Source organism: Neofelis nebulosa, chromosome 2, assembly GCF_028018385.1.
Source record: "Neofelis nebulosa isolate mNeoNeb1 chromosome 2, mNeoNeb1.pri, whole genome shotgun sequence".
NCBI lineage: Eukaryota > Metazoa > Chordata > Mammalia > Carnivora > Felidae > Neofelis > Neofelis nebulosa.
Genome location: NC_080783.1, coordinates 163,370,212 through 163,393,468, shown reverse-complemented (window position 1 = coordinate 163,393,468; position 23,257 = coordinate 163,370,212). Strand labels below are relative to the sequence as shown.

The window sequence follows — 23,257 nt, the reverse complement described above, 5'->3', positions numbered from 1 at the left end:
TCTCCCCTTCTCATCCATACATCTATTTTCATGGGAGTCTAAGCACCCCAGAGCTGATCTCATCCCTAAATACTAGAACGTGTCTGGATCAGGGGTGATGATGTGATCCCATATGAAGCAACAAGATCTCATATGAAGCAACAAGAGGAAGTTCCCTTCCCTTGATATCTGGGGGAAAGTTTCTCTCCCTCCTCTGGAGGGAACCAGAGAAAAACACAGCTTCTTACACAGCTAGACGTGAACTAGGAAGCATGTATACTAGTCTCCAATAATAAATAAGGGGTACATTCTGAGACACCCAGTGAATATCTGAAACCACAGATAGTACCAAACCCCACATATACTATCTTTTTTCTTATGTATACATACCTATGATAAAATTTAATTTGTAAACTAGGCACAGTAAGAGATTAACAATAACTAATAATGAAATGCAACAATTATCACAACATATTATAATAAAAGTAATGTGAATGTGGTCTCTCAAAATATCTACTACACCTTACTCACCCTTCTTGTGATGATGTGAGGTGATAAAGTGCCTACATGACGAGATGAAGTGAGGTAAATGATGTAAGCATGGTGACAGGCTACTACGGACCTTCTGACAATACATCAGAAGGAGGATCATCTGCTTCTGGACCATGGTTGACCGCCAAGTAACTGGAACTGTGGAAAGTGAATCTGTGGATGGAGGTCAGGGAAAGGTTTCTATACTACCAACCATCCCAAAATCTGAGGGGAACAAGCCATTGATAGGATGAGGCCAACACAGTAGACTGCAAAAGACAGGACAAGCTTTGGTCCTTGATGACAATGCTAAACTTGGGGATTAACCAGCCCTGAAGGCTGTCCTAACTCTGGATTTGCAGTTATGTGGTTTTTTTTTTTTTACTCTGAAGCCAATATACTATATCATCTCTAATAACAACTGAGGGAAACATAATTATACTGAAACTTTTGAGCATCTTTCGAAGCACTGTTTTTCTCTTTGTTATTTTTACTGTTTCCCTATTGTTGCTAAAATCCCTCATTGTTTAATTGTTATCCCCAGGGCACCTTCCTAAACATCTTGTTTGTTTGTTTCTTTGAACACCAGGCATTGGAGTAGCTGTTTTCTAGTGTTTCCACCCTCTGCTTCCAATTAACTTTTCTTCCATTACAGAAACAATGTTGTGTCTCCCATTCTTGTCTACACTAAAAGTATTTTTTAATCTGAGAATTTTTATTACTAACAACAACATGGAAACAATAAAAGTAACAAAGGAAAAGAAATGTTTTTAAAAATGGTCACAAGTTTGACTGCATACATAGTACACAGTATTCATTAGACACAAGCTATATTGGTGGCTTTGGCATCAAAAACATTTGGGTTTGGGGCGTCTGGGTGGCTCAGTTGGTTAAGTGTCCAATTTCAGCTCAGGTGGTGATCTCGTGGTTCTTGAGTCCGAGCCCCATGTCGGGCTCTGTACTGACAGCTCAGAGCCTGGAGCCTGCTTCAGATTCTATGCCTCCTTCTCTCTCTGCCCCTCCCCCGCTAGCACTCTGTCTCTCTCTCTCTTTCTCTCTCTCTCTCAAAAATAAACATTAAAAACAAAACATTTGGGTTTGATTTGCTCAATATCATTTACAAACTCTGAACCTTAAAGCAAGTTGCTTACCCAGCAAATGAAAAAGTAAAGGAAAATAAAAGATATCATCCACCTCCAATGTTTATGTGAAGATTAAAAACCATGTAATATATGTAAAACTCTTAAGGCCAGGATTTATACATCAATTTTGTGGTTCCAAATCTAGTGTCTTTTTCACTTTATTACAACATTTTTTTTTTTTTCATTCGTCCCATAGTCACTTAGTGAGTGGCTTCTATGGGCCAGGAAAACTCATAGACTAATAAGGCAAAGTCTCTGTTCTTAAGCAGTTTACAGTGCACAGTGAATCAGACAAACAAATGAATATTAACCAGAGGGAGGCCATACAGTTTAACCATTTATCACATAGGCCATAAAATCAGACAAATCTGGATTTGAAAGTCAGCTCTGCTTTGTGTTAGCCTTGTGATTTGGGAAAGCTACTTAACATACCAAAACTAATTTCCTCAGCTGAAAAAGGAGATAGCAGTATCCTTTCAGAGTGTTGTTGACAGAATGAAATGAGATTATGTCTGTGAAATGCTTAGCATAGTGCCTACTATAAAGTAAGCATTTGTCTACTGTGGACCATCGTCCTCATTGCCATAATAAATATTATGACAACCGTAAATACAACTGTGCATAATTAAGTGATCAGGGTATACACAGGCACTGTGGAGTATAAGGGAGGGCTTTCAAATCTGTCTCCAGGATCAGGAAAGCATGGCCCCCTAAATAGCGGATGTTTCTGGAAAGTTTTGGAAGACAAAGAGTTCCTACTGCTGAGTGGGAAATTGTGTGAATCATCCTAGGAGCTACAAATTGATCTTTATGACAGAAGGTAAGGATGCTGGGGGAAGGATGGAAAATGAGTAGGACATGTGGCCAAATCCAGGATCTTAAGAATTAAACTAAGGAATCTGAAGCCTGGGTGAGAGGGCGCTAGATAGTAACATGCCTGAATTCTTTGTGAGAGAGTCACTGTCAGCACACTGAGGTTTGTTCACTACAGCTCTTTCTCTACAGTTATAAGAAAAAAAAGATGAAAGCAGGTCTGCAAGAATCCCAATTGTACTATATCATGCTGCAAGTTTTAAAACTGTCAAAACAAATTTTCTAATTTTGACTGTAGTCAAACACTTTCCCACTAGGCAAAGAGAACTCAATAAACAGTTTTATTTGTTTTATAAATAGTTCAGTGAAAAGAATAATATTTGTGAATTGTACTAGCTGGAAAATGTTTGCCTAATAAAACTTTTTACCACTGTATGTGAGTGTTCTACGCCTGAAAAGACAGACAACTGGATGAAATGGAGGTCCCACCTTTACAGAAAATACCTCCTAAATTGTAGGTATCATGTTGAATGGAATCCTTTAACGGTTTATTGTAGGACAAGTGAAAATTCTTGTCACCTTCTACAGGGATTTACATGACATATTCTCTATAAACCCAAGGTCCTATTAAGGCCTGTCATTGAATGGATCAATGAGATTCTGCAGGAAATCTTCTTTAACCCATGTGATTATCTGACCCAGCCAGTTTGTGTTATTTTTAGGTATTTTCACTCAATCTGTTCTTTTTGTACATTTTCAATAAAGTAATATGACAGCGCTTTAGTAAACCAAGAAAAGTAGAGACAACCACTATGAAACTGAACGTTATGGCATAAAAAAGCTTCATGGATGCCACTCTCTAGGGGTGTGACTGGGGGAAGTTGTATAATTTTTTGAATCTTAGAATGTGGAACTGAAAAACAGGGATGAAAAACACCAAACTGATAAACTGTTGTGAAGATTAAACTAGATGATCTATTAAAGGGCTTCACACAGCAATTCTCAAGTACATGCATGTAGTAGGCATTCAGGAAAGATGTCTTTTTGTTTTGTGCATCTCTTTAGCTTCCTCTCCTTGAGTCTCGTTTCCACTCCAACTCAATAAGGGATGTGAACGCATGTGCATGCAGACATACACACACACATTACTGTTGTAATGTTTCTAAAACTGAATTTGGTGGTAACAACGAACTCCCACCTCTTATAACTATCACCTCGAGTTTGTAGAACTATTTCTTCATATTCTAGGTGGGAGAGAAATTCCAGCACTTATTTCCCACTATTACCCCCTACCTCAAAAATAAGATGCTGCAGGAGCACCTGGGTGGCTCAGTCATTAAGCATCTGACTTTGGCTCAGGTCATGATCTCATGGTTTATGGGTTTGAGTCTCACCTAGGGCTCTTGTGGCTCATGAGTTCAAGCTCTGTGTTGGGCTCTGTGCTGGCATCTCGGAGCCTGGAGTCTGCTTTGGATTCTATGTCTCCATCTCTCTCTCAATCTCTCTCTCTCTGCCCATCCCCTGCTTGCAGTCTCTCTCTTTCTCTCTCTCTCAAACAAAAAAATTAAAAATAAATAAACATTAAAAAATATAATAAGATGCTGCAGGAATAAGATCCTTCTTCTGGTGACCCCTTGATATAGCCAGGGGGTAAAAACCCCAAGCTAAAGTGGTCATCTGCACCCAGGACTTTGAATCTTGAGAGAGTGACACAAAGAAGGGAGCTCTGAGATGGCAGTTTCATCTCAGCGACATGCAAACTATCTTGCAGTGTGGCCAGCTTTCAGAAAAGCCTGGGCCCTGTCTGTCTTTTAAACCTGGCCTGGTAGCTTCTTATGGACCCTGTGAACCACTGATATCCTTTTGACATATGCCCTATAGGCTTGGAGTCAGATTCTGTTGTTTGTGACCAAGAACCAAGTTGAGGGAGGAGATTAGAGCTCTGAAGTCAGAAGATATTCCTATACTTCCTGAAACTGATCTACAACATAACTTAATTAGAAATAAATACTAGAGAAAAAGTATTTTTTTTTAATGTTCCCTAATGTCTTTTATAGAACAAAAGCTACTTTTTAGAAATTTACTTTTGGGGCACCTGGGTGGCTCAGTCAGTTAAACATCCGACTTCTGCTGAGGTCATGATCTCACAGTTTGTGAGTTCAAGCCCCAAATTGGGCTTTGTGCTGATAGCTCAGGGCCTGAAGCCTGCTTTGGATTCTGTGTCTCACTCTCTCTCAGCCCCCTCTCTTGCTCATGCTCTGTCTCTGTCTCTGTCTCTGTCTCTCTCTCTCAAAAATAAATAAACATTAAAAAAATTAAAAAAGAACAAAAGAGGGAGGGTTGGAGGAAGGAAGGAAGGAAGGAAGGAAGGAAGGAAGGAAGGAAGGAAGAAAGAAAGAAAGAAAGAAAGAAAGAAAGAAAGAAAGAAAGAAAGAAAAATTTACTTCTGGATCCAGGCAAATCCTCAGTCTATTCTTGGAGGAAATTACTACCATTAATAAATTCAAAAATCTGCTACCCAGCGTGTTGGCTGTTAGCACATCCACTGATTTATACAGAGAAAATTGTCAGATTAACATCAAACCCAGACTACAACTCGCCCTTTATGGAGTTTTCTTCTCTGGTCATCTCACTATGGTGTTAATAGTATTTGTGAGCTTACAGGGCCTCATATGGCTACCTCTGTTCCATTGTAAACCTTACATCACACTCTTAACTCACTTCTGGACAATCCTCTGACCCTAAATCTTTAATTGTGGCTTAAAATTCACATTAGTCTTTGAAAATGAAATGGGGTCCCCGGAGTCAATGTCGTGTATAACGGTTTCTTGTATTCACAGAACAAAAAAGTTACAATAAAGAAGAAAGAAAGATGTTGAAACTGCTTCAAGATGACATCATCACTGAAATATTGTATTGTTATAAGAGCAAAATTAAAACCCATTGTAAATATAAACCTATTAACCAAAAGCTTTGGGAAACAACAAAAACAACAACAACAACAGCAACAACAACAAAAACACCATAGGATCTGCAATGAGCTGCAAAGCTATGTCATAAACTGATTGCTTAGAAGAAGAGCCTGAACTGACATATGGCAAGAAATCAAAGTGAGAGATACAGAAAGAGAGAGTCCTGGCTTTAGTCTTCCAGAGGGCCACCTCCAACCTTGACACTCCTGCAATTTATGTAAATCAAGCAAACCTCCCCCTCCCCCTCCCCTACCCCTCTACTTTTAAGCTTAGCTTGGTCTGGATCTTCTCCTGGGCATCATGATTCTTAGGACATCCTATTATTTCATAAACAAACTTGCTTACTTCTCTTTCTCTGGGTGACTGTCCCAGTTTATGTCTCAGAGAAAAAAATAGCACCCATTAGATAGAACTTAATCCTGGCTCTGCCCATTATTAGCTGTGTAAGCTTGCAGCAGTCACTTCCTTGTTAAGGAACCAAGGGAATGCCTTTGGTGGACAGCTAGCCACCTTACTACCAGAGGCCCAGAGAGGGAGGACCCTATTTCTTGTCATAATCGCAGGGCAGGGATTAGAGATATTTCAGAACGTCTTATGAACTCGGTCTTCAAATCTCTTTGTGTGAATACATCCACTTCTCCACCCTAATACCAGCCGTCATTGTCTCTCACCTGGAAAACTTCAGCACCTTCTATCTGTTCTCCCTGCACCTAGTCTTGCCTTTCTGCAATCCAGGATCTTTTAAAAACATAAATCCAATAATGTTACTCCCCTGATTCAAACCTTCCAGTGTTCTCTTAAAACAACATTGAAACTCCTTAGTATGGCCTTATACAAATACAATCTGGCCCCCAGCACTGTCTCTGACCTCACTTCACAGCACTCCACTCTTTCCTTCTCACTTCACTTCAGCCACACAAGCCTTCTCTCTCTCCCTTGAACACACTTGGTGAGCCCTTTGCTGTTCCCTCTGCCTAGAATGCCGTTCCTATAGGTTATCTATACCTGGTTCTTTCCTTCACTCAGGTCTCAACTTAAATGTTACCTCTCTGAGGCGTTTTTCCCTGACAACTCAATCTACAACAGTTTCTGAGGCTTCCTCTATCACATCACACTGCTTTATTTTCTTAACAGTGTTCATGACAATCTGATTTGTAGGCTATCTTCTTCTACTAGAATGCATGTTCCCTGAGAACAGGAAACTAGTCTATGTCATTACTATATTTCCAGCATCTGGAACTGTGCCTGATGGATAGTAGATACTCAATAACCAACCACTGAAAGCATGAATGGGTAAATAAATTCTAAATGGCCCTCAGGTGTGATCCTATGTTCAGTACTGACAATGGAAAATAATATTGTTTTTTTTAGTCACAACCTCAAGTCTCTCCAGGGAATCACTCACTACATATCACGTTCCTTGAGGAAAAGGCCATGTCATCATTCTGTCAGGTTTTAATAGTGCCTGGCGTACAACTGATATTCAATTAAGTGTCACTTAAATGAGTTGATACATCATGACTCCTGCCCCTCACATTGTCAAGATAACTGCATGTAATTTTGTTGTTCATAAATTTAGTGGAAGTTCTTGATACTTTATACAGAAGTATAGTATCATAAAACTTAAAAAAAAAACTGTCTCTAGTTAAATTAAGTATTGTTCCACATAAACCAAGGATGAGCATTATCAACCAACATAAGAGAACTGAAATTTTTATATTAGAAACACCAACTCAAGATGAATTGGGTGACTCAGAGGCACCGTGGCTTAGAGAAAAGAGCTTGGCCTTTGACTCCCAGCTTGGCCTCTTACTAGCTCTGTTACCTTAAATGAATCAGTCAACTTCTTTCAACTTTAGTTTCTTCATTATCTATAAATTGGAGCCAACAATGCCTTCCTCTTAGGGTTATTTTAGTAAATTAAAAAAAAAATGCACACACACACAACTAATTGTAAGATAGAGGCCAACACAGTACTTGGCTCTAAGAGAATTCTTTGTGCCCCATGAAAAGCAACAAATTTCCTGTAAGTAAGCTTAAACAATCTCACCAAGAATATTCTAAAAAGATATCAAACACTAAATGGGTTGTTTTACTAAATGACCCTCAGAAGCCAAGAGATTTTATAATGTGAACTGTCTTATTTTACAAATACAGAACAGGAGTGTAGAAAAGCAATACAACTTGCCCAAGATAAAAAGGAAATTCTTATTTCTAATCTTCAAGGCAATCTATCAATGCACTCTGCACCCTTTCCCTCATCCTTCAATCCCTATTTGACTCATAACATTGCTCAGCATTCTCAAACATACTTCAACAGAAACAGATTTGCACGCCATTCCCAGCACACCTGCTTCAATTTTTTCCTCTGTGTGTCTGCACACACTCCCTCCCCACTGTGCCAAACTATGTCTCTCCCTTCTCTTCAAGCAATACACAGGGGGAAAATTTTTTCTTCACTAACAACTCTACAACTCCATCAGACCTCAGCATTCACAGACTCTGATGCCCCACCTCTCTAATTCAGGAAGCAACAACCTGCAGAATATTCTTCATACATAAAGCTGATCAACTCACTGTGCCCTCACACACTGCTTTTAGTTGCTTTCCATCATACTTAAGATAAAAATATAAACTCCCAAACAAAAACGACAGGGTTCTGCACAGTTGGCCCCGCCCACATCCTTGGCCTCACCTTGAAGGCACTCTCCCTCCTACTCACTCCGGTCTGTCCACTGGCTTTCTGTCAGTTACTCTGATGCTTCTGCTCTTTCCCACATTGATGGCTTCACATGCTGATTTCTTCCTCAAAGTATCATCCCTCAAGATTCATCATTAAGTGACATTTTCTGAACAGACCCTCCTTAACACCCCACACCTCACCATGGAATCAGGAGGGGGTACTCTTTGACATCTCTCAAAGCATTTTTATCTTCCCTTCATAACATGCTCATTGTTTTAGTGATGTACATAATGGGGTGCAGGAGCCATCCCCCTTCTCTACTCAGGTGGACAGAGCAAGCCACATTGGAGCAGACGTCACGGAATAATAAGAAGCAATGACTTTGGTAAATGTAGAATGAGTAGGTTTACATAGTGGAAATCGGTGTGGTATCATAAGAAAATTCACACAACACTCCTGGTACATGCCACTGATCACTTCGGAAGAGGTAGACCATCATGCTTTCTGGGGGAAAAAGGGAGGTGGCTGAGAAACCTAACCTCTTCTCCCAAGATTTAAAGCTAATAAACTTGGAGTAGAGTGACTCTGGCTACATTCAGTAGAGGGAGAAGACATGGAAAGTCTTAGAAGAAAATTCATTGGAAGAGAAAGGCAAACCTGTCAGGAGGTGATGTGAGTACAACATAGAGACTAAGGGCCCAGGAAGGCTGATTCCAGACAGTATGTGATCTGAGGCCAGCTGCCCTCTGTGTCCATAAACTGTAGCACAGTGGTTGTCCTCTGGGTAATTACTGCTGAGTTCTATGGCTAGAGTTATGGGTATGAATTAATGTGCTTTCTAATGATAGTGCCCAAGTACAGACCTACTATAGCCTGGACAGGGACACGCTACCGCAGGGCCTCACAGCAGCAGTAGAAGAGCAGCACTGCCCTTCTGCCCAGACAAGGTCCATCCGCAGCAGGCACCATGTGCCAGTGAGAGCAACCATGGTAATGACCTGTCAGACTGGTGACATTTGTTTATCGGAATGAGTGTTCACTGACTGCTACCTCAGTAGGTTGAAAGCTTCATGAAAGAAGACTGCAGAGCACAGATTGCACACTGCTCAACAAAAAGTGTCATTCACATAGAATATAATGTGAACAGTGCAGTGCGCCCCCTAGAATGAGCCCATAACTGCCCAACACGTGCAGTCATGAGTCAGCGCTCATCACCACTGCACCACCAGGGTGAGCAGAGTAGCGGGTATATAGCAAGCCCTCAAATGATATTTATAGATGATTGTATAAAAGAATGTGTGGTCTACTTGGTCCATTTGCATACATTTCTATGCCCCTTTTGAGGAAGTCTTTGGGTGTTTTCCCTCATGCATCTAGTATAGTACGTCCACCAGGGACGATTTTATCTATTTCAAGCTACAGGAAGTCGGAACTGAAAGGAAGCTTAGAGGTGATAATTGTTTAAATTTGTTGACGAGGAAAGGAAAACCATAAAGATAAAGTGACTTCGTTTATAGCAGCACTGTCAACAATAGTCAAATTATGGAAAGAGCCTAAATGTCCATCAACTGATGAATGGATAAAGAAATTGTGGTTTATATACACAATGGAATACTACGTGGCAATGAGAAAGAATGAAATATGGCCTTTTGTAGCAACGTGGATGGAACTGGAGAGTGTGATGCTAAGTAAAATAAGCCATACAGAGAAAGACAGATACCATATGGTTTCACTCTTATGTGGATCCTGAGAAACTTAACAGAAACCCATGGGGGAGGGGAAGAAAAAAATAAAAAGAGGTTAGAGTGGGAGAGAGCCAAAGCATAAGAGACTGTTAAAAACTGAGAACAAACTGAGGGTTGATGGGGGGTGGGAGGGAGGGGAGGGTGGGTGATGGGTATTGAGGAGGGCACCTTTTGGGATGAGCACTGGGTGAAATATTGAAACCAATCTGACAATAAATTTCATATATTGGAAAAAAAAAAAAAGATAAAGTGACTTCTATCACGTGGTGGCAGAGCCTAGATGAGAATCCCCGTCTTTCGCTTCCCAGTGCCTTCTTTTCTCTGTGGCCCTCACTTCCTTCTCCCGTCAATTTCTTTTGTTCTCATGGAGCAGAGAGGAGTGCTCACAAGTCAGGGGTTACTTCATCACTAACTGCCACTCTTACCTTAGGACAGCTGAGGCACAGGAATGCAGACGTGCGTGTTCTCCCAACCCCACACAAGGTGGTTGGTAGTGAGACATTATCGGGGTAATTGCACAGACATCAAGACCGTGGTGAAAGCTCCACCCTATTGTCTGGTGAATTCCCCCAAATGCATCTTATGTTTTACAATCTTTCTTTTTCTTTTCCTTCTTTTTTTTCCTTTCAGCATTTTCAACATTAACAACATATTTCTTTTTCTAAATTTGCATGAATCACACCAACAGCAGCATATTCTCAACCACAGAAAGCGACACTTATAAAATATTCAGAAAGTAGGACAGAAAGATCAAATCTACTTTCAGGAATCAAATACTTTTCAGAAATATCAAAAGATTGGCGAAAAGTATATTTTTTTTAAGTTACACTTGATTTCCTGGAGGGTCAATAATTGCTTAAAACAAGGAGGATTCCAGCTCTAACTTGACCTCCTGTTTTTGTGTTTTCAAGATTTTTAAAAATAGTAATGCTATTTGTACTTCTGTTACATAACTTTTACCTAAACTAGTAGCTAATCTTCTTTCTAGCAGAATTAAGGTGCGAAAAATCAAGCCTCCCCTTCATCTCTGCCACTATATTTCATTTTTAGATCTATGGTTCTTCAAATGCCTATCATAAAAATCAGTACTTATAAAAGTAATACTGTATATACATTTTAATAAGTGCCAAGATCACCCGATGAAATGTCTTCCTTGTGAATGTTGCCCAGGAGACTGCCTAGGAGGGTCACTGGATGGGAAAATCACTCTGTGTTATCTGTAGACTACAAATGATATTAATGTTCTGTCAGGAGCTGGCCAAATTGTGAGGCGATTTACAACTCTGTGATTCTCACTCTTGGGTCTCATCTAAGGATAACATAAGTTCAGTTTTAGGCTTGGAGTCAGTGGTAGAAATTCTATTCAGCCTCAACATTGGTGATCCCCTGTTCTGATGAGGACAACTGAGTAATGAGCTCCACCCTTAAGAAGTCTGACCAATGACAATAACTAGATGCAAAATTAATTTGACTTACACATTTATGCGAGGATAGGTCTGAGTACACAATGAAGCCCCTGACTGGAGAAACAGGCAACACATTCTCTACCTGTGGCAGTGGTCTTCAGAAGATGAGGTCATGCTTACTCCTCCAGGTTTAGGGAAAGGGAAATGGGACCCAGCAGGTTTTAGATTTAGAGAGTTAATTCACTGGCAGCCATGAGGCAGAAAGGATTCCAGAGCTGAAAGAATGCAGAAGAGAGATGGTGGCAGGGGGGAGGGATGAATTATAACACCTTGTAAAAATTTATGCACTTGAGATTTATAATTTTTAATGTTTTATTTTTTTCTGAAAAGTTCCACTCTCCACCACACATTTTTGCCCCCAGTAAACTATAACTAATCAAGCTGTGAAACATCACTTGTGTCTTTTCTTCAGTTTCCTAAGGAAAAGGTCTATCTGAACACTAAGAAGTCAACACTATCATCCAGTAAAACATCCTAGTAGTGTCCCTACTATTGAAGGATATTCCCAATTATTCCCACATAGATTTATGTTGGTTTTCATTACCACGCTGTGAAATGGGTTGGGTAGGTGTTTTTATTCCTACTTTACAAAAGAAAAGCAAATAGTTCACAAGGATATCAAGTGAATTGTCTAAAATCACACAATTAATTGCTTATGTAATGGGGACCAGATAGTGTCTTCTGATTTGGGTGCTTAGATACTCAAACAAGAACCATGTATTGGGTATACCTTATATGGCATGAAATCATGACCATTCCTCGGAAGAACAATGCACAAGACAGACACTGTACCTGGCCTCAGGAGGTCAATTAAGCAATATGTCCAATGAAGTGTGACTCAGACTATGACTGGGAAATGCAAGGTAGGTGCTATGGAACCAAAGGGCCAGAGCACGCAATCTGGCCTAGAGAGAGAGAATCAAGGAAGTCTTCTCAAATAAAGTGACTTCTAACTTGAGACCTGAGGCAATCCAGGAGGGGTGATTGCTCTGTAGTTATTGTTGAGTGACTGAGGGTGAAGTGGCAAATGAAAAAATGGAGAGACAAACGTTCTCAATAAAGAGCAGAGATAATTTCTTCCACTCCATAGTGCTATTCCTTAGTTTGTGTGTGTGTCCTTCTTGCTAAAGAAGTCACACATCGTCCACCTGTCATTTCTGATACCATGCTTACTGTAAAATATTGACATATACTAGGGGTCAGGATAGAAGGAGAACCCCAAGGACAACCAGGCTTCTTCTTTGGTTATCTTCTTTAACCTATGAGAGTTGGAATTTTCTAAGGAAAAGGGGTACTTGAGAGGCCATCTAATAGTCTTCAAGAAGTATGGTGGGAGTTGAAATACAAATTTCCTACTTCTGTCTATGATTGAGAATTGAGAAAAATGGGGGATTCAAAATTTGACATGTTACAGTTGTAGACCTCTGGATCTTAAGGCATGAATGAGATAACTGCAGAACACTGGTGAATTATAAAAAATACTACACAAGGGGCGCCTGGGTGGCGCAGTCGGTTAAGCGTCCGACTTCAGCCAGGTCACAATCTCGCGGTCTGTGAGTTCGAGCCCCGCGTCAGGCTCTGGGCTGATGGCTGGGAGCCTGGAGCCTGTTTCCGATTCTGTGTCTCCCTCTCTCTCTGCCCCTCCCCCGTTCATGCTCTGTCTCTCTCTGTCCCAAAAATAACAAAAAAAAAAACAAAAAAAAAACAAAAAAAAGTTGAAAAAAAAATAAAATAAATAAAATAAAAAAATTAAAAAAAAATAAAATAAAATAAAAATACTACACAAATATAATGAGTTTTAGGGAGGACTTCCCTCCCAGCTTCCTTGCAATGCAAGGCCAGAACTGGAAAATGACAATATGACCCAGAATCCCTCACTACCACCCTTCAGCACCCTCAGATGAATCACGTCTATTACAAATGTGTGCAGCATATACTCCTGAATGTTATTCCCAGAAAACTGAACCCGTGGAAACTTTCATAATTGAATTCTTGACCTTTACACCTTTTTCAAAAGAGAAAGGCCAATGAGTCACAATTATTCTACAATTCTAGACCATCTGAACTTCTTTAAATAGAACAGTTTAAGAACTGTTTAATTCTTGGCTCTCTCTGTTAAACCCAAAATAAAAAAATCTGCATTCTTTTAACCTTGATTTATCTCATTAATCTTCAAGTTATATTGGCTTCTGAATATATCATTTAGATAATCCACCATCACCATATGTACTCTGTCCAAAAGCCCCAGTCACTCAGGAGCCTTGTTGTTGCAAAAAATAAATAAATAAATAAATAAATAAATAAATAAATAAATAAATAAATTCAGCCACACAGTCTCCTTTCCAAATTTCCTGAACCCTTGGAAACTTTCACGGTTGAAATCATCATTGAACCATCATTCTCACCAATAAGAGAACCTGAGAATAACATAAATTGGAAAAAAAAAAAAAGCCCTTAAATGTCTAGTAGTCCTACCTCCATACTTTACAGATAAGAGGATATTTAACTTGCCCAAGGCCCATTATTAGAGCGATAATTCCTGGCCTATATTTAAGCAAAATAAACAAATCAACAACAACAACAAAACTGAAAATAAATGCGATCACACACCCTGAATTATAAATCTGGTTCTAATAGTCTTTACACTTGAGTTCTTTGTCTGAATGATGTAGAAAATAGTGGCAAATTTACAGGATGCAATTAAATGAGATAACAGATGTGAAAATATTTACATGGTGAAGAGGATAGAGGCACAAGAAATGTTTGTTAAGCCATCACCCTTAAATCAACCATTTCTAATAACTTCAGTTCTTTATCACCTTTCTTCCTGACTCATCTCTTCCCACTGTCTTACCCAAAGTCCTAAATGACTCATGAAAGTAAGTCATAACCAATCTCACTTTCCCATTTTCCAGCCCAAATCTATCTGTAAACCATAGCCTTGTCAATCTTTTAAAAACCCTCCCCCTATTCTAAAACTCAAAATAGAGATCTGTAGTCTACTGGCAAAGAACATGGTCCTTATCCCACGTTCGTCCTAACAACCTCGATCTGATTCCATACACCTTTTCAAAGAATTTTCCCATGGTTCTAGTGTACACGCTCTGTTCTGGTTCCTGGACACGCTCATGCTCAGCCACAAGGTCAAGCTATGCCATCCCACCTCTTCCCTGAAGTCCACTCTGGTAAAGTCAGGTGGATGGTCTTCCCAGAGCCCAAGGCAATACTAATTATATCAAATCTGGTATTGTTCTCCAATTGTTTCACTCATAAATGTGGGGCTCCACTGAGCAGATTATAATTCTTTGACCAGCTATTTATTTATTTATTTATTTTAACGTTTTATTTATTTTTGAGACAGAGACAGAGCATGAACGGGGAAGGGACAGAGAGAGAGGGAGACACAGAATCAGAAGCAGGCTCCAGGCTCTGAGCCATCAGCCCAGAGCCCGACGCGGGGCTCAAACTCACGGACCGCGAGATCGTGACCTGAGCTGAAGTCGGACGCTTAACTGACTGAGCCACCCAGGCGCCCCTTTGACCAGCTTTTATTTTTTTTATTTTTTTTATTTTTTTTATTTTTTGGGACAGAGAGAGACAGAGCATGAACGGGGGAGGGGCAGAGAGAGAGGGAGACACAGAATCGGAAACAGGCTCCAGGCTCCGAGCCATCAGCCCAGAGCCTGACGCGGGGCTCAAACTCACGGACCGCGAGATCGTGACCTGGCTGAAGTCGGACGCTTAACCGACTGCGCCACCCAGGCGCCCCCAGCTTTTAAAAAGTCTACTTAATATCCCTTCCACAGTGCCTAAACAAATAAAGTAGTAAACAATAAAAAGTAAAGAATTCCAAGTAATCTCAATTCTCATAAAAACAAATTATGGAAGGTTTTTATATAATCATTTTCCTTGGAGCAACATCCTAAATAAGGCAGAAATTTATAGGCAGAGAAGATCACCAATTGCCTAATACTTTTTTATACCGTGAAACAGGATTACCTCTGTAAAACAATCTATTGCATATTTTTACCACATGTAGTGTACTTAAGGCAAGTCTCATTTGTCAAGATATATCAGGGATTCCTTAGATTTAAATAAAGTCACATCCACATTGTGAAATATCTTTTTATATTTTTTTTTACATTTATTTATTTTTGAGAGATAGAGTGAGACAGAGCACAAGTGGAGGAGGGGCAGAGAAAGAAGGAGACACAGAATCTGAAGTAGGCTCCAGGCTCTGAGCTGTCAGCACAGAGCCCGATGTGGGGCCCGAACTCACAAACCATGAGGTCATGACCCGAGCTGAAGTCGGATGCTTAACTGACTGAGCCACCCAGGTGCCCCGGGAAATATCTTCTTGAATTGAAGCATCTCTCTTTGCATTTGTGGATATTGAGCAGAATTTGCTGGTTCAAGCTTAAAGGCAAAAGTTTCTAAGGCTGCTTTTATCCAAGTCCGAAGTTGTAGATGAGGAATTCTGTTCCTCAGACCTTACTTTTCACAATGTTAGCCTTATAGTTGCTATTTTTAAGATAGCTACAATGTTAGCCACACTCCACCTGTCTGGGGAGTGTAAGGTTTACAAAAATACAAAAGGTACTCATGGCTTTTTGTGAACAACAGCCTAAGGTTATTCCTATTTCTGGAAACTTGGCTATCAGGTATAATAACTGGATGATTCGGTGAATTTGGTCCATAAAAAATGAAATAATAATAAAAAGTCTAACAGATTTGCACTGCTGAGTCAACTGGTGGATTCCAATAGGATTTGATGCCTCATAAACCTACGGTGACTACAAATTTTAGATCGTCTATCATGGTGACATCACTTTCCACTGTATTCTCAATTTCACATCTCACATCATATTTTTTTAAGTTTGTTTTTACTTGTTTTTGAGAGAGAGAAAGAGAGAGAAAGAGAGAGAGAAAGCGCAAGTGGGGGAGGGGCAGAGAGAGAAGGAAACAGAAAGAATCCCAAGCAGGCTCCACACTGTCAGCTCAGAACATGATGCAGGGCTCGAAAACACGAACCGTGAGACCATGACCAGAGCTGAGGTCAGACGCTTAACCAACTGAGCCACCCAGGCACCCCTCACGTTGTGTTTTGTAAAGTTTCTGGGAAAGAGAAAATGTAAAGAAGGTTTTGTTTTGCACCATAGATAAACCTGTAAGTATTTTGTAGCAGGAACTTGTTGCCAGTCATTTTCTTATTATGGTATCTCTGCTAAATTTTCTGGCAGCAACAACTGAATATTATTATAATTGTGATAGTCTCCAAAATAAGATATATTCAGGGTCCTTTTAAGTAAGGAGTTTGAATAATTACATTGGTATCCTATGCCCAACTCAACAAAGGCTAATAGGGAATCTATATTTTACCTGTAGTTAGAAAACAGGTGTAAAAAGGTTCTCTCACTTCAACATTAATACACTGAAAATACAAGTCACTAAGTTCTAGTGTCTTTATTCTTATAGTTCCCTAACTTATTAAAAGAGCTGTTTTGCCAGTTTCTTTGAGATAATTCCAACTTTTTACTGCAGATCTTTCTGAAGATATCTGAAGATTTAACTTCGATGGTGCACAAAACAGAAGACAGAAGCACTTCTTTATCAAGTTTATCAAGTACCTACTTTGGAAACCGTGAATCTCTCCTCTTTGATATGACCATGTGTTAAATTTACTTCATTTTAAATGCAATGTTTTTATAAGAACTGAATCAACACAGTGTCCGATAAAATGATGCAAACCAGTTAATATTTTTTGAATGCAGGAACTAAATAAGACTAGTTCCAAATATGTCTTTTTTAAGAGAGTGAGTTTGACCATCCTAGCTTACAATTTTCAAAACTGATCTCAATTCTTAAGGCTACCAGGCCCGTCACATTAGAATCAAAGTTTTGAAATAAAAACACTACACGGTTTCTCTTCATCCGGTTAACTGTATAGGTAAGCATTTTATTCATACGATTTAACTGCATTTCTTTTAGGATATAAAGTGTGTGGTAAGAGCAGACTCAAAGATGTGGGTCTTAAATGTCAACTATGAAAAATTCAGATATTCTGTTTGCCTTTAAAGTTATGTTAATTACCACACTTTAATTAAGTGTTTATTTTTTTAGAACTCTTTTCCCCTTCTGTTTGACCACCTGTATACCTCATTCTTCAACCACAGGAGTAAAGGTGTCTAAAATTGATGCTGGGTTTGATAAGGTACGGTGATGACATTAGCCTGAGTTCTAGTTCCTGGAACAGAGATCTGTGACCACACAGCCACTTATGGGCAGCGAGGTCCCAGCATAACTCCTTGTGCCCACATGTCACTGATTTGGAGCCAAGACCTGTGCTCTAAATATACTGTACCAGTTAAACACAGGTATTCTAGGCTATCTGCTTTGTCAAATGCAGGGGAGTGTGGGACGGGGAAAGGCACCAAGGTTCTGTTTTTAAATACAAGGGATTAAAAGTAAACATGGTGCACAGCAATGGCAATATACTTAACACCACTGAACTGCACACTTAAAAATGGTAAATTTCATGTGATGTAGAACATAAAAAAACTAAAAGAAAAACCATGTGGGAGTGGGTTCTGAAAACTGTGTTCATGGATTTCAGAAGTTTTGCACGACGGTCTGTTAAATGTCCAAGTCCAGTATATAATCTGCTATAACTCTGCCAGTGACCAGGTCACGCTTGCTGCAATGCTTCCTATTAAGCCAGGCTGCTTGGAACCTAAATGAACACCCATTCATCAGGTACTCATAAACAACACTTACTCATAGAAATCTCCAGCTAAAAGTACCACAGAGGAAAATCTGGAAAGCACCAGGTTAGTGTGTGGTGCCACACAAGGAGCATGTGTAAACATCACTTGCTCCCAGGCTGTGCCCCTCTGCGAGGAGCTAGGCAGTGCAGGAACCCCTATCTTCCTATCTCAGGACGGTCTTGCTCCAGTCCAAAGGCCGGTCAGAGTTCCCAGGCCTTGGGGTCCCATTGACTGAATGTGGGTTCAAGCACTCCCTAGAGGGTACAGCACCATTCCAAAGGGCTGAGGCAGGCTGCAGCGGCAAAAGGGGTCTTCCTTCACTCTCTTGCTTCCATCAAGAGTGAACCTGCAGGGAAGGTTAGCCTGGCTGTGCTGGGAGGGCACGCAGTGTGTCAGAAGCTGCAAGAGGGCTGTGCCCGCCTGCTGTTGCAGGTAGAATATTTCTACAGACTGAAAATCATCTCAACATGCAAGAGATGCCTGAAATGAGAAAACGCACAGCAGCAGGCTACAGTTGTCACAGCCATTCTGCCCCTAGTGCACCCACTAGAAATCTGTGTCTCTGTACACGCACTGGAATGACACCTGGGCATCCTCCTACTCCCTCCAATTAGGATGGGAGCAGCCCCGTGGCCTCCACGCTTGCATAAACAAAGCCTAACGCGATGCCTGGCACTTGGAAGGTGCCCAGCAAGTAAAGGAGGAGCTCAACTCTGAAGCCACAACCAAGATAGCGGGCCACAGGCCTCTCCAGTCCTCTGTGGTTGCCAACACACCCCTGCAAGTGCTGCCGCATCAAGAGGCCTTCCTGGCCCGCCGGTGCGCCCGCCCGCCCAGACCTCTGCACACACGCAGGAACTACGTACCAGTAAGGGCGACCAGCAGACAGACAGCACGCACATGATCCCCATGAGTTGGATGGCCGTCTCGGTGGTGATCCGACCCCACTGGGCGCCGGACTGTGACGCCGTGGCCTTGGCCCGGCAGCGGGACACCAGGGCCTTGATGGTGGCCAGGTTGCAGGCGAAGGTGACGGCCAGCGCTGAGAGCCCCAGGAAGGCAAAGGTGGAGGCGAAGAAGAGGTTGCCCCAGTTGTGCGAAGAGCTAGTCCCGTTGCCCCCTCCCCCGGTGCTAATGAAGCACCACGTCCCGGGCCACTGGATAGTGTACTGGCCTACGCCCAGCACCGGCAGCAGGGCGAAGGCGAGCACCGCGAGCCACACGCCGAGCAGCACGGCGCGGGTGGCGCGCGTCTTCATGTGGCTCGCGTACCAGTGCGGCGCCCGGATGGCCAGCGCCCGCTCGACGGCCATGGCGCTGGCGATGAAGAGCGAGGAGAGCCCAAAGACAGTCATGGTCAGACCGAAGAAGGTGCACAGCCTCCCCGACGGGTCGAGCTGCTCCCAGCGCTGCTTGGACAGGTACACGACGATGACCACCGGGCTGGTGAGCAGTTGCCCGACCAGGTCTGTGAGCGCCAGCCAGCCGATGCACAGCAGGAACGACTTCTTGCGCTTGCTCTCCCGGCGCCGGTAGCTCCGCGACACGAGCAGCATGGCCAGCGCGTTGCCCACGAAGCCCGTGATGAGCATGGTGATCGGGAAGGCTACGGACACCGAGCCGCAGTCCTCGCCGGGCTCGCGGGGACGCGTGAGGTTGCCCCGCGCCGCGGCGGAGCGCTCGGGCGCCCACATGCCCGGGTACGAGTGGTTGAGGCGGGTGCAGAAAGGGGCGCTCCCGTCGCCCCGGGTCTCCTTCATGTTGGCTTCGAGGTGAGGAGAGGACGGCGCCCGGAGAGCAGCAGCGGGAGCTGGCGGAAGGGGCGCGGGCGGCGGCGAAGGTCGGTGTCCACGCGGACTGAGGCTGGGGCCGGGCTGCCCTCCATGATGCGGGGCGTAGCCGCCGCCTCACTTCTCTCCTCTGGCCACGGCGCCTGGGCTTTCAGGCAGCCGCGCCGTCGGCTCTGGGAAGCCTGCAGCTCCGAGGCGCGCGAGGTGCCGGCCCCTTCTATAAGGCCGCGGAGGGCGGGGCGCCCGGGGGTGTGGGCCGAAGCGCGCCGGGGCGGGGGCGGGGGGCTGGAGTAGCAACTGCGCGCGTCCCCCGGCTGCTGCGTGACCGCTGCCCTGGCCGCCAGGGCTGGAAACTCTCAGGAGGACTTCTCTTGCCCCGACTCCTGGCCAGACGGGACGCCCAGCCAGTCCGCCCTTCGCTGAGCCGCGCCTCCTCCTCTCCTCTGCCAGAGGAGCGTGGGCGGCCCGGGCTAAAATGTCTCCCCGTGCTTCCCGACCACAGGCAAGTCGCCAAGGCAGACCCGAACGGCCGCCCCGCTCCTTACCCATCCGCCAACGCTTAATGCAGGGGCCGGATCCTCCTTCCGTAGCTCTTCTGTAACCCTGGCAAGTGCAACTCACCTGTTTCTAAGCAATCCGGGTCAACCACACTCCTTTGCATTGCTGAATGTGAACTTTTCTCCCTTTTTATACTTTGGGACCAAGCAGCTCTGTTCCCGGGGGTCACCCTGATAATATAATACTCATACTGCCTCATAGAGACTTAAGGGAATACGTATAAAGGAAACAAAGTAAAATCAGAGTGCCGAATTCGAAGATGAAATCTCAACTACCGCTCTCCACCTAAATTCTATCCGTCTCCCCGTAAAAGAAAAAAAAAAAAGAAAGAAAGAAAAAAAAGCTACGGCTAAAGTGGCTAGAGGCAGGTGGCAGCCGCTTGCATATCTGAGATAATGAAAAACTGCCGCCAGCCTATTCTCAATTAGGACTAGAAACTGTAGTTAGATGTTAGGAAGGTCTTCATACTTAGTGAAAATGGGCAAAATTGCCTAATATCTTTTACTAAGCGAATATTTAGTGTTTTTTCACAGTTTCCCGTTTTATCAGATCCTCCAAGGTCTTGTTCCTATTACTCCCCTTTGACGGTGAGCTGAGGATCCTTGAAGTTAAAGGATGTGCCCAAGTTCTTCCAGCAATTCTGCAGTCTGCATCTTTAGTCTTGTTTGCGTCCATACCATAATTACTCTTAGCAGTTGAGAAACAACAGTAACTTTGTTCCCACATTTTGGAAGGGTCTGGCTTTTCTGCCTCTTCACATTGTCCAGGAAATGAAAAGGTTTTGAAAATAATTTGTAGACTTCGTTTTTTCCCCTCATTTAAGAAATTAAACCTGATCATATAGCAGTATGAATACCATTACTCAGGCTTCAGATTGACTTCAGGAGGAAGTCCTGTACTTAGTTTCTTTACCTTTCCTAGCTTAGTTGGTATCTTTTGGGGGTGTAAATGAGTGGCAGGAGATGATCCCACATTCTTTCTGTGCTGTTGTATTAACTCTCTGTATGAGAGCTTGAAAAAAAAAATGCTTATAAGCCTTATATAGTTTTTAAAGGAGAAAGAGCAAAAATGTAATTTCAACTCCATTTTAACATGCATTAATGACATTGTTTTGCAGTCATTAAAATTTTTTTACACTTTTGAATTTTCTTTTAAAATGTCATGTTTCTAATGAGAATGACAGCTAGGAAGGAATACTCAAGTGGTTTACTTTTTAAATCTTCTCCAAACTTTTGTCTTATTAATTTGAATTAATCTGAAACTCATACTTATGAAAGTTTTTTCTAAAATCTCATTTAAAAGATAATATTTAATATTATCATATATATACTTTAATGGATATTGGATGAAAGTATTTATCAAATTAAATTTTTCAGTAATGAGACTCTAATGTAATTATGTATTTTATTTAAAAACTTAATTTGTCATGATTCATACAGCAAACATCAAAGCTGAATGTCTCTCCAGTTATATCAAAAATTATTCTCATTTTTATGAATATTTGACTTCTTTGAAATTTTACTTCCGCCATTGCAGTGTATGCTGTAGCTAACTTGACTTTGTAACAGTAACAGAGTTAATGTTAGACTCTTTACTCACCTCTATACCAATGCACTAAATATGTTGCATTTCAGATCTTTTGTATACCATTTTCCTCCTTTCAGTGATTTGCTTCATCTTATTCTAAGTTGTCAGCTTTTTAGTTACTTACCTTGTAAACAATGATTTAGGGAATCTGAGGAGCCATGGAATAGGATGCTGCCAGATGGATTCTGGTTGGCACTTTTTAGTGTCAAGGCAGAAATAGCCTGAATTGTGTTGGTCTGAAACACCAGCACCCTCTAGTGACCAACCTAATAACATGCTGTACAGTATATTAAAGAGAATTTCTAAATGACAAATATGTTTTGCTTAAGGAAACTCTGATATCTTTCTTAGGGGTGTAATAATTAATACATAACTATGGTCATTTTGTTTTCCTTGGAGTGCACAAACTATCATGTCTAATCAACAGACCAGTGGAGTATTAGAGTCAGATCATTGAAAAGACCACATATTCAAATGTTTTTTTTAAAAATTTAAAAGTATATAATCACCCATTATCTATTTAATTAAAAAAATTAATGTTTATTCATTTTTGGGAGACACAGAGAAACCACGCGTGAGCGGGGGAAGGGCAGAGAGAGAGGGAGACACAGAATCCGAAGCAGGCTCCAGGCTCTGAGCTGTCAGTGCAGAGCCCAATGCGGGGCTCGAACCCACAAACCCACAAACCATGATTATGACCTGAGAGAAAGTCAGAGGCTTAACTGACTGAGCCACCTAGGCGCCCCTCACCCATGATCTATTCTTACCTTAAACTATTCTCTAAAAATAATTTACATTTTAATATGTAAATATCTTACCTTTTAAAATTCACAACATATATCAATATTTAGCTAGCATTGATGAATATATTCTGCCACTTCTATTGAACTTGCATTAAGAAATCTTAAAATAGACTTGGTTACAAAACAAGATCAGTAACTATTTTGCATTCCTTCATTATGGATGGAAAATATCTATAATTCTTATTCCATTGATCCAATTGCTAATTTCAGCATATTTTTAAAAATGTTTGTTTTTGAGAGAGAGAGAGAGAGAGAGAGAGAGAGAGAGAGAGAGAACGCAAGAGGGGGAGGGACAGAGAGAGGGAGGCACAGAATCCAAAGCAGGCTCCAGGCTTTGAGCTGTCAGAGCCCGACGTAGGGCTCGAACTCACAGACCACAAGATCATGACCTGAGAGGAGCCACCCAGGTGCCCCCAGCATATTT

At 41.9% G+C, this 23,257-nt stretch overlaps 1 protein-coding gene and 1 long non-coding RNA gene across 9 annotated transcripts in view; one reads left to right on the top strand and one right to left on the bottom strand.

The window, feature by feature from the left end:
* The window catches only part of LOC131504569 (uncharacterized), a 71,353-nt gene extending 53,761 nt beyond the window's left edge, over positions 1-17,592 (top strand). The window contains exon 3 of the long non-coding RNA XR_009258061.1: positions 16,873-17,592. This is a non-coding gene — a long non-coding RNA (uncharacterized LOC131504569). The remainder of the gene's footprint in view (positions 1-16,872) is intronic.
* The window catches only part of PTGER3 (prostaglandin E receptor 3), a 187,493-nt gene extending 167,497 nt beyond the window's left edge, over positions 1-19,996 (bottom strand). For all 8 annotated transcript variants that reach the window (XM_058716988.1, XM_058716983.1, XM_058716989.1 and 5 more), the window contains exon 1: positions 18,962-19,996. In XM_058716988.1, coding sequence (XP_058572971.1) covers positions 18,962-19,855 — 894 coding nt within the window. In that variant the 5' untranslated portion in view covers positions 19,856-19,996. The remainder of the gene's footprint in view (positions 1-18,961) is intronic.
* Positions 19,997-23,257: the final 3,261 nt, after the last annotated feature.